General features: G+C 55.1%; 1 protein-coding gene across 1 annotated transcript in view; it reads left to right on the forward strand.

The window, feature by feature from the left end:
* LOC123350247 (deleted in malignant brain tumors 1 protein-like) overlaps nt 1-11,070 on the forward strand; it is a 271,642-nt gene that overhangs the window by 111,372 nt on the left and 149,200 nt on the right. Inside the window, exons 11-12 of the mRNA XM_044988732.1 lie at nt 2,889-3,218; nt 7,474-7,803. Coding sequence (XP_044844667.1) covers nt 2,889-3,218; nt 7,474-7,803 — 660 coding nt within the window. The remainder of the gene's footprint in view (nt 1-2,888; nt 3,219-7,473; nt 7,804-11,070) is intronic.

Consider the following 11,070-nt stretch of genomic DNA (forward strand, 5'->3'; position numbering starts at 1 on the left):
CCGTGAGCCACTCCAGCTGTCCCCGCAAACTGCTCTGCTTTGCTTCACTTGCTGTTCTGTGGGCCACTCCAACCATCCCACAAGCTGCTCCGCTCTGCCAGCCGCTTAGCAATATATCTTCAGGCTCCCCCACTAGTTAACGCAGCACTCAGTGATCTCAGCTCAGTAATTTTAGCTGTTTTAGTGGTTTCAGCTCTTAGTGATTTCAGCTTGTAGTAGGAGAGCCTCAGTGCTGGTACACCATTGACCAAAAGTGAATTCAGCTCAGCAGCCTCTAACTAGACATCCTAGTGGAATCAAAATTAGCTCTGCTATTCAACAGTGGGGAGAGAGAAAGAGATGCAATTGGTGTGCCAGACTCTCAAGAAGAAGCGGGGAGGGGCAATACCTTCAGGTACACATACTTGTCTCCAAACTCTCTCAATTCACTGGGTTTTGGAACCCATGTCTCTTGTCTAGCGAGTGCTACTTAGTTGATGGTGAGACCCTCTGTCATAAAATAGTCTCACAGTCCTTCATTCACATAATCAGGGTAACAACACTTTATTCCTCCTACCCCAATAACTGAGAATTTGGAGACCCCACAGCTGTCAAAGTGACCATTTTGGGCTGCTGTGGGCTCATGCTAGGTGGAATAGGTGTGCCTATGCAAACAAGATCAGCCCCCTAAGTTCTTTTCCACACTCGCCATAATTCACCACCAGATGTCAGGGTAGAGCTCATCCTGATTCTGCTTACATAAGGGAGCTGAGGGCGGTTCGTCTGGCATGCCAAGTGTTCCAGGCTCACTTTCAGGGTGCATGTGTGTCAGTGGTGAAAGACAACACTGCAGAAATGTACTATATAAACAAACAGGGTAGTGCTTGTTCTTCTCCCATGAACTAGGAAGCCCTCGAGCTGTGTGACTTTTTCATGGCTCACTTGATACACCTAGAGGCATCGCACCTTCTGGGAGCACAAAACGAGCTAGCTGATCACCTCAGCCGCTCATTTCACGGTGAGGAATGGTCCTTCAGGCCAGACATCACACACTTGATTTTCCAGAGGTGGGGCTTTCCCCACACTGACCCGTTCATGACGCAGAGCAACAGGGAGTGCCAGCAGTTCTATTCTTTCCTGAACCACAGCCCAGGCTCCATTGCAGATGCCTTTCAACTTTCATTGATGAGTCACTGCTGTATGCATTCCCGCCCTTCCCTCTCATACACAGAGTCCTCTGCAAAAGTCCCGGGGACAGGGCTTCTTTGATCCCCATACCACCAATGTGGCCCTTCCAGCACTGGTTCACTCTGCTGTGGACAGACCAGGAGCCCTTCCTGTGTGCCTGAGCCTCATCACACAGGACCACCGCCACCTACAACACCCCAGCCTGGAGTTCCTCCACCTCCTGGCACGGAAATTCCATGGAGAACCCTCATGAGCTTCAGTGTTCGGACCCAATGAGGGATGTCCTGTTGTGAAGTAGGAAACCCTCCACTCTTGCCACCTACCTGGCAAAGTGTAAATGCTTTTCCATCTGGTCTTTGCAGAGTGGCACCAAAACGCAGCTAGCGCCAATTCCCCTTGATTTGGACTACCTCCTATACCTCCAGCAGCAGGGGTTGGCAATATCATCTCTCAGGGCACACCTGGCTGCCATTTTGGCCTTCCACCCAGGGGCAGCGGGTAGGTCAGTCTTTGGCAATCCCATGGTGGGCTGGTTTCTCAAGGGCTTGGACAGACTTTATCCCCAGGCCCGTTCCCCATTGGGACCTCAACCTGGTCCTGTCCATGCTCATGGGGCCCCCTTTCGAGCCCATGGCGACCTGCCCCCTGTCCTACTTTTCCTGAAAGGTGGCCTTTCTGGTGACCATAACCTCAGCCAGAAGGGTTTCCCAGCTCAGAGCTCTGACTTCTGAGCTCTCCTATATGGTCTTAAATAAAGACAAGGTGCAGCTACGCCCTCACCCCGTGTTTCTGCCAAAGGTAGTCTCCCAGTTTCATATGAACCAGGACATATTTTTTACCTGTGTTCTTTCCTAAGCCACATGCCAGTAACAGAGAACATATGTTCCATTACTTGGACGTGAGGCGTGCCCTAGCATTCTATACTGAGCGCACAAAGCCATTTTGTAAGTCACCACAGCTCTTTATTGCAATTGCAGAAAGGCTGAAGGGGCTTCCGACTTCATCCCAGCGCATTTCATCATGGATCACGTCCTGTATCAGGACTTGCTACGACCTGGCTAAAATTCCAGCCCCTTTGCTTACAGTGCACTGCACAAGAGCACAGTCTTCATCTACAGCATTCCTGGCGCGGGTCCCTATCCAGGAAATATGCAAGGCAGCAATGTGGTCCCCTATCCACACCTTCACGTCACACTACGCCATTACCCAACAGGCAAGGGACGATGCAGCTTTTGGCAGGGCAGTCCTGCATTCCTCAACCAGGTGAACTCCGACCCCTCCCCCAGGGAAAGTGCTTGGGAGTCACCTATTGGAATGCACATGAGCAATCACTCGAAGAAGAACAGTGGTTACCTACCTCTCGTAACTGTTGTTCGTCGAGATGTGTTGCTCATGTCCATTCCAAATCCCAGCTGCCTCCCCTCTGTCGGAGTATTCTGGCAGGAAGAAACTGAGCAGGCGGCGGGTCGGCAGTGACCGATATACACTGTCATGAAGGCGCCACTCCAGGGGTCTCCACAGATGACAGGATAGGTACCACTAGGGGAAAAAACTTCCAATTATTGTGCACGCAGCGTGTGCACACCTATTGGAATGGACATGAGCAAAACATCTCGAAGAACAACAGTTACGAGAAGTAGGTAACCATGTTTTCCACAGCATCACTAGTGATCGGATGCACAGGAACCACCCTGAGAAAACATTCCCTTGGGTGTTTGCAGACGCTGGCATCTCAGAAGTGGCTCAGCTCCGACTGGTGAACGGGCCGAGTCACTGCGCTGGGAGGGTTCAGGTGCTTCACAACCAGAAGTGGGGAACCGTGTGTGATGACGACTGGGAGTTACAGGATGCCGGAGTTGTGTGCAGGCAGCTGGGCTGTGGGACGGCGTTATCAGCCCCAGGAGGGGCTCGATTTGGGCAAGGATCTGACCATATCTGGCTGGATGACGTCAACTGCACAGGGACAGAAGTTGCCCTCACCGATTGCAGGGCTAAGCCTTGGGGAGAGAATAACTGTACCCACAGAGAAGATGCCGGTGTTGTGTGCTCAGGTAACCTTCATCTACCCCCCTGCCTGTTGTAGGGAGGAGGGTGGGAAGCTCATTAGCGGGCCTTGTCCCCTCACAGCCAGTGCTGCCCCCAGCATGGTGCTTGGTGCCTGTGCTTCAGGGAGCAATATGGCGGTTCCAGTAGGAGCGCTCTCCTCTCAGTCTGTGCGGACCCTAATTGCCCTGTGCGGTTCTATGGGCCTGTGCTTCAGGCAGCAGTGTGAGGGCTCAGTAGGGGACACTCATGCTCTCCCCTTGATGTCAGTGCTGGCCCAGTGCCCTTGTTGGCTGCTAGGGGGCCTGTACTGCAGGAAGAGGGGTGTCAGTAGGGGGCGCTTTCTGTTTGTAGTTGTGCTGGCCCTAATGCCCCAGTGCAGTGCCATGGGCCCCTAGCATGTGGAAGTCTTGTCTGTGCCCACTGGGGGGCAGCTCCCCAACTCCCTCGGCCAGAGGCCACACAAGCCGTGCCCTCTAGGCCTTCGGGAGGGGGGTGACCTCTTTCCAGGCTGGCACATCCAGGAAAATCTGAGCCCTATTATTATTACTAGCACTTGTCCTCCAGTCTATATCTGGGAAGTTAAAGTCTCCCATGATCACACAATTCCCATTAGTATTTACTACACTGAAAACATTAAAGAGGACTCTATCCAAATCGAAATCAGATCCTGGTGGTCTATAGCACACCCCAAGCACCATCCCAGGGGATGCTCTAGTAGCTTTCTTCTCCAATGTGATTTTTGCCCAGACAGACTCTGACTTATCCATTCCATCACTTCTTATTTCTTTACAGTCTACCTCACAATTGATATACAATTCTACTCCACTACCTTTGCCTTTATTTCTGTCTTTTCTAAACAGCACATAGCCTTCAATACCCGTACTCCAGTCATGACTACTATTCCACCATGTTTCTGTTATCCCTATAATATCTGGTTTCACTTCCTGCACCAATAGCTCTAGTTCCTCCATTTTGTTACCTAGCCTTCTCGCATTAGTGTACAAACATCTTAATTTTTGCTATTTGGCTTCTCTCACATTCTTTACTTGATTAGGCATAGACATTGTACTGCCAGTAACACCTATTAGACTGGTATGTACACTACCCTTCCTCCTTACGTTCATTCTCCCACCCATGGCTGTATCCTTTCTTACTTTATTTGCTTCCCTCTCAATGTTGAAATCTGGCATGGAGATTACCTGGACATCTCCCAATCATCTCTCCCAAATTCCTAGTTTAAAGCTCTCTTAATCAGTTGTGCCAGCCTCCATCCTAGAAGTCTATTTCCTGCCCTACTCAGGTGAAGTCCATCCTGAGAGAACAGTCCTCTGTCCATGAATCATTCCTAGTGGCCATACATCCGAAAGCCCTCCTTATAGCACTACTGCCTGAGCCATCTGTTGATCATCATAGTCTTCTCACACCTTTGTTGCCCTTCTCTACGAACAGGCAGAATCCCACTGAAGATCACCTGAGCCTTGATTTCCTGAAGCATCTTCCCCAGTCTCCCTTGATACGTTCCAGTGAGAATCTAGCAGTATCATTTGTTCCTGCTCCCGTTAGGATCCTCTTCAGCGTCAGGTCCACATCCCAGAACTTAGCACCCGGCAGACAGTTCACCCTTCCATTCTCTGGATCAGCTCTGGTTACAGGCCCGTCTGTTCTTCTCAATAAGGAGTCCCCAATCATGTAGACCTGCCTTTTCCTAGTGACGATGCGATTCTCCAGTCTATCCCCTATTCCCTCTAGCTGCAAGTCCTCTCAATTCCTATTGTCCCTTGCAATCCTCTGCAATCCATCCTGGATCCTCCTGGGGCTCATATTTGGTGTTGTTATCTCCATTGACTCTCCCTATAGGACTAGCTGCTCTTCTCTTCTTCCTTGTCCTCTCACCTTCAGTGACCACCAGTTGTGCCTCTTCTTCATTTTCCAACTCCGGAAACCTGTTCCTGAGCTCTATTTGTCCTTCACTAACCCGTCTTTTCCTCTGCCTGGTTCTCTTAGTCACATGCTTCCATTGTCCACTTTCCTCACCCAGCAGTCTCCTCTCAGAGTTTTTTGGTCCTGTTTCCATCTGCAAGTCTGAGCTTTTTCCTTCAGCCTCGACATGTCTTTGCGCCATCATCCGCTCGAAGCCCCTTCTAAACTCATCCAGAGTTTCCACCTGCATCTCCAATCCTCAGATCTTTTCTTCCATCAGCTCTATCAGGTGGCACTTCATGCAGACGAAACTCTTTTGAGGTACCCCCTGCAGGATCATGTACATGCCGCAGCTTCCACATCCAGTCATCTTCATTGTGTCTTCCACTGCTTGGGTCACTACCACGGCTAACTCTGTATCTGTCGTAGCCTTCTCACCTAAGTCCTGTTAGTCCGGGAAACACAGACAAAACCAAAACACCACCACCCACAGCAAAACAAACCTCCAACGAGCACCAAAACACTGCCAGACCACCACACACTCCCTTCACTACCCTGTTAGGGGGAGAGCGCCTGGCTCGCTCTGCTGTCTGGGTGCTTGCTCTGGTGGCAGCTCTCCTGCCAGCCACTCACCACCCTGCTCACCCTCACCTTCTGCTGCCCCTGGCCTCTCTACTGTGACCTCTGCAGGTCGCTCTCTTGAGTCTCCACCCAACTCTCAGTGACTGTCAGCTCTTAGTGGGAAAACCTCAGTGCTGAAGCAGGCTGGGCAGAAACACTGTCTCACAGCAGGTGATTTCAGCTCTAGAGATCACTGAAACCAAAAACACTCCTAATGGACCCTTCATTAACTCTATCTTAGAAGAGTGGTGAGAGGCAGATGAAACCATGTCTAAAGCCCTTATACAGAGCCCACACCCCTCAGCAGGAACACCCATCTCCATCCCTCTCACTCTTGATAGGGGTCTGGTGTCTGAGCCCCTGGTTAGTGAGTTCAGTTCAGTTGTGGGTGAGCCCCTCAGTCAGGGCAGGCTAAGCACAGTTCTGCTGCCCTTTACTCAGACAATCAGGACAACAACATTTCACTACCCTGCATTCAAGTACTACAGTGATTTGTAACCCAGCACCAGCCCACACAGCTCTGTTTACTGGATACCTAGGCAGAGTGGGTGTGTTCTTGTAAACACAGTCTGGTCCTGAAGCCTTTGCTCCTCCCCAGCCCCAGCCCATCACAGAGCTGTCAGGGGAGAGCTCATTCCCACCTTGCTCACCTCTAGCTTGTTCAGCGATCGGACTGTGCATCCTCAAGCTCCAGTCTCCCAATGGGGCTCTGCTCCACCACGTGTGACTGTCTGTATTGCTGCCCCACAGGCACACTGAGAAGATCAGGCTAAGCCACGTCTCTGCATTGCAGCAGTGCCTCCGGCCAGTCCAGTCAGGGGTCTATTAAGCCTAGCCCAGGATCTGCGTCCCAGGTTGTAAATGGGCACATACACGTTAAGGCTTCTGAAAATCCATCAGCACACCAGTCTCTTTATCCCAGAGCTACTGCCCCTCTGTGAGGACACAGCTGTCAGCCCAGCTCTGTCATCATTCATCTGAGACTCGTACTGGGCTGGCAGCTCTAGACACGAGTGCAGCAATGGCTACCACAAAATGATGTCACCAGGTCAGCTGTGGCAAGTCTGCAGGAACCGCAGGGGCAGGTGTTTGCTTCAGGAGGGGGCCGGTCTGCTTGTAGGAAGTGTGCATTGCCTCTGCACTGGTCAGAACCATTGTCAGCCTGGTGCGCAGCAGGTTCCTGCCAACCGTCCCTGTGTTCCAGGCAGTTCTAAGGGGGATGGACTCTGGGTGACGTTTTCAGGGAGCTATGGAGCCAACACATGTAAATTCAATGCTGATGTCAGGCTAAGGCAACCAGTAATGACACGGGTGACTATGTTCAGCTCCAAATCACCAAGATGCTTATGCCAGCATCTCTATCGCACTGGAGCGAATATCAGTGACAGGAGTGAGGGTGTAAATCTGCTCCCCAGGAGGTTCCTGCCAGCAGTGCGGGGGGGGGGGAGGGGTGATCTCTTTAATTAAGTGCTCTAGTGGGAGCAGTAGGTCAGACTACAGTCCAGTCTGCCTAATTAGATGACAGCCTAGCTAGATGAGAGCTGGCTGGGAGGGGAGTGGACAAACTTCAACATTGCCCAAGTGATTAGCCTGGTCAGTGGTGGGGAGCCCTTGTCAGGCAGTTGCTGTGTTCAGAGACTGGTCAGATTCGTGTGCAGCGACACGAGAGATCAGATGCACAGGAACCTCCCTGAGTGTTTCTTCTTTGGGTGTTTGCAGACGCTGGCATCTCAGAGGTGGCTCAGATCCGACTGGTGAACAGCAGGAGTCACTGTGCTGGGAGAGTCGAGGTGCTCCGCAATGAGCAGTGGGGAACCGTGTGTGATGACAGCTGGGACTTACAGGATGCCAGAGTTGTGTGCAGGCAGCTGGGCTGTGGGACGGCGCTATCAGCCCCAGGAGTGGCTCGGTTTGGGCAAGGATCTGATAGTATCTGGCTGGATAACGTGAACTGCACAGGGAGAGAAGTTGCCCTCTCCGATTGCAGGGCTCGGCCTTGGGGAGACAATAACTGTACTCACAGAGAAGATGCCGGTGTTGTGTGCTCAGGTAACTTGCATCCATCATGCCACTGTGGGTGGTGCAGAGATCAAGCTGGGATGGTTTCAGCACAAACCCGGCTCTCCTGTCTGAGTCTGCGCCAGGGGCGGCTCTACCTTTTTGGCCGCCCCAAGCAGTCATGCGTGGGAGGCGCCCCGGAGCCGCGGGAGCAGCGGACCTCCCGCGGGCATGACTGCGGAGGGTCCGCTGGTCGCGCGGCTCGGCTGGACCTCCCGCAGCTGTGGACAGTTCGCAGGTCCGGCGGCTCCGGTTGAGCTGCCGCAGGCATGCCTGCGGGAGGTCCAGCCGAGCCGCGGGGCCAGCGAACCGTCCGCAGTCTTGCCTGCGGCAGGTCCGGTCGTCGTGGACCTCCCGCAGGCATGACTGCGGCAGGTCCGCCGGCCCAGCCTGCCGCCCCCCCGGGAAAGTGCCGCCGCACGCGCGTGCTTGCCGCGCTGGGGTCTAGAGCCGGCCCTGGTCTGCGCTGACCCCAGTGCCCCAGCATGGTGCTAAAGGCCTATACTGCAGGTAGGGGGTTGTCAGTTGGGGGCGCTCTCCATTTGCAGTTGTGCTGGCTCTAATGCCCCAGTGCAGTGCCATGGGCCCCTAGCATGAGGAACCCTTGTCTGTGCCTCCTGGGGCGCAGCTCCCTGACTCTCTCAGCCACAGGCCACACAAGCCATTCCCTCTAGGCCTTGTGGAGGGGGGTGATCGCTGTTGAGGTTGGCAATATGCACGTCACCCCTCGGCCCTCCTGGAGCACCCAGTCCCTGTCTCACTGTGCATTCATAGCAGTTACAGATCTGCTGCTTCTAAAGAACCAGGGTCCCAAGGTGACCAGCTCCACCTCCCATCTCTGCTCCAATCAACACACAGCTCTAGATTCCTTCATAGTCACACCAAGGACAAATGATTTCACAGAGTGTAGAGATCTGGGACTTACAGGATGCCAGAGTTGTATGCAGGCAGCTGGGCTGTGGGATGGCGTTATCAGCCCCAGGAGCGGCTCGATTTGGGCAAGGATCTGATCGTATCTGGCTGGATAACGTGAACTGCAGCAGGTGATTTCAGCTCTAGTGATCACTTAAACAAAAAAAGACTCCTAATGGAGCCTTATTTACAGGGCCGGTGCAAGGATGTTTCGCGCCCTAGGCGAAACTTCCACCTTGCACCCTCCTCCCCCCCGCACCCCCACCCTGAGGCGCCCCCCCCGCGATAGCTCCCCCCCTCCACCCTGAGGCGCCCACCCTGTGGCAGCTCCCCACCCTCTGCCCTGAGGCACCCCCCCGCCCCAGCTCACCCCTCCCCTTCCTCCTCCCTGAGCACGCCGTGGCTGCTTCACTTCTCCCACCTACCAGGCTTGCGGCGCCTAACCCACGGCATGCTTGGGGAGGAGGCGGGGCAGGGGTGACCTGGGGCGGGGAGTTCCCTGGCATGCTGCCCCTCCCCCCCTTACTCGCTGCAGGCGGCCCTCCCCGTGCTCCCCTGCCCCAGCTCCCTCCGCCTAAATGCCAGCGGCGACCAGGGCAGCCGAAGAGCCGGCCACCACGGTCGCTGCCGAAGAAAATGGCGCCTCCCAAATCCCAGCACACTAGGCCACCTAGGTTGCCTAAATGATTGCACCGGCCCTGCTTATTTAACTTAATTAACTTTGTAGAATGGTGAGGGGCATATTAAAACAGGCCTAAACCTCTTACACAGAGCCCACACCCCTTAGCAGGAACACCCATCTCCACCCCCTCTCACTCTTGATAGGGGTCTGGTGTCTGTGTAACCCTTCTACCCATCAGAGCTGGCAGTAACAAGGGCCGGGTTCAATATCTAGGGGTTCCGTTTCAATAACACAACACAAAACCGGCTCGAGCCCCAACCCAGTGGCCTGAGACAATTACATACCACTCCCTGGGCGCCTCTAAGAGGCAATGCTTCCCTTCTTGCAAGCACAGAGTCTGAGTGTAGCAAAAGCCTTTTAATAAAGGAGGGAAACAATGCGGCTTTATGTTGTGGAAACACCAAAAACAGGGTTCCTAACACAAACCATGAGCAAAAGAGCCACTCCCAATAAGTTTGGCAGTGTCCTTTTCCCCTCAGGGTCTTAAGTCCAGCAACCCAGCTGTCACCCCTCCCACAGTTTCTTTCCTTGGTCAGTGCAGCCCCAGAGTGGTTCTTGAGTCCAGCAACCCAACAGTCACCCCTCCCACAGTTTCTGTCCTTGGTCAGTGCAGCCCCCCAGAGTTCAGAAGTTCATCTGCAGAGTTTGCCTCCCCCTGCCTTGGTGGAAGTGGGGGTAGCAGGGCCGGCTCCAGGCACCAGCCTACCAAGCACGTGCTTGGGGCGGCACCTTGGGAGGGGGCGGCGATCGGGGTTTGTTTTTGTTGTTTTTGGTTTGGCCAGGCGGCGCTGGGAGGGCGGGGGGCAGGGACTTAGGCGGCGCGACGCGGCGCTGGGGGGGCGGGGACTTGGGCGGTGCGACGCGATGCTCGGGGGGCCGGGGACTTGGGCGGCGTGACGGGGGGATGGGGACTTGGGTGGTGCGACGCGGCGCTGGGGGGCGGGGACTTGGGCGGTGCGACGCGGCGCTGGGGGGCGGGGACTTGGGTGGTGCGACGCGGCGCTAGGGGGGCGGGGACTTGGGCGGTGCGACGCGGCGCTGGGGGGGCGGGGACTTGGGCGGTGCGACACGGCGCTGCGGGGGCGGGGACTTGGGCGGTGCGACGTGGCGCTGGGGGGGGCGGGGACTTGGGCGGCGCAACAGGGCACTGGGGGGGCGGGGACTTGGGCGGTGCTCTGCGACGCGGCGCTCAGGGGGGGCGGGGACTTGGGTGGTGCGACGCGGCGCTGGGGGGGCGGGGACTTGGGCGGCGCAACGGGGCACTGGGGGGGCGGGGACTTGGGCGGTGCGACGCAGCGCGGGGGGGCGGGGACTTGGGCGGCGCGACACGACGCTCAGGGAGGGGCAGGGCGGCGCTCTATTTTTTTTGCTTGGGGCAGCAAAAATGTTAGAGCCAGCCCTGGGGGGTAGAATGGGAGGGCATCTTGAATGCTCCGCTGCTTGGGTTGATGGCCAATTGCCATGCCTCTCCGTGGGGTTCTCCTTCAATCTTTACCGCCAGCTGCTCCACTTCGCCAACCATGGCTCTCCGCTATCCGCTCCGCTCCGCCAGCCAGTGCCTCTCCACTAGCCAGCCTGCTAGCCACTCGCCAACTTGTCTTCAGTCCCCCCTTCACAAACACTCTGCAATCTCAGCTCTCTAGTGATTTTAGCTGGTAGTAGGA

Source organism: Mauremys mutica, chromosome 15 (assembly GCF_020497125.1).
Source record: "Mauremys mutica isolate MM-2020 ecotype Southern chromosome 15, ASM2049712v1, whole genome shotgun sequence".
NCBI lineage: Eukaryota > Metazoa > Chordata > Testudines > Geoemydidae > Mauremys > Mauremys mutica.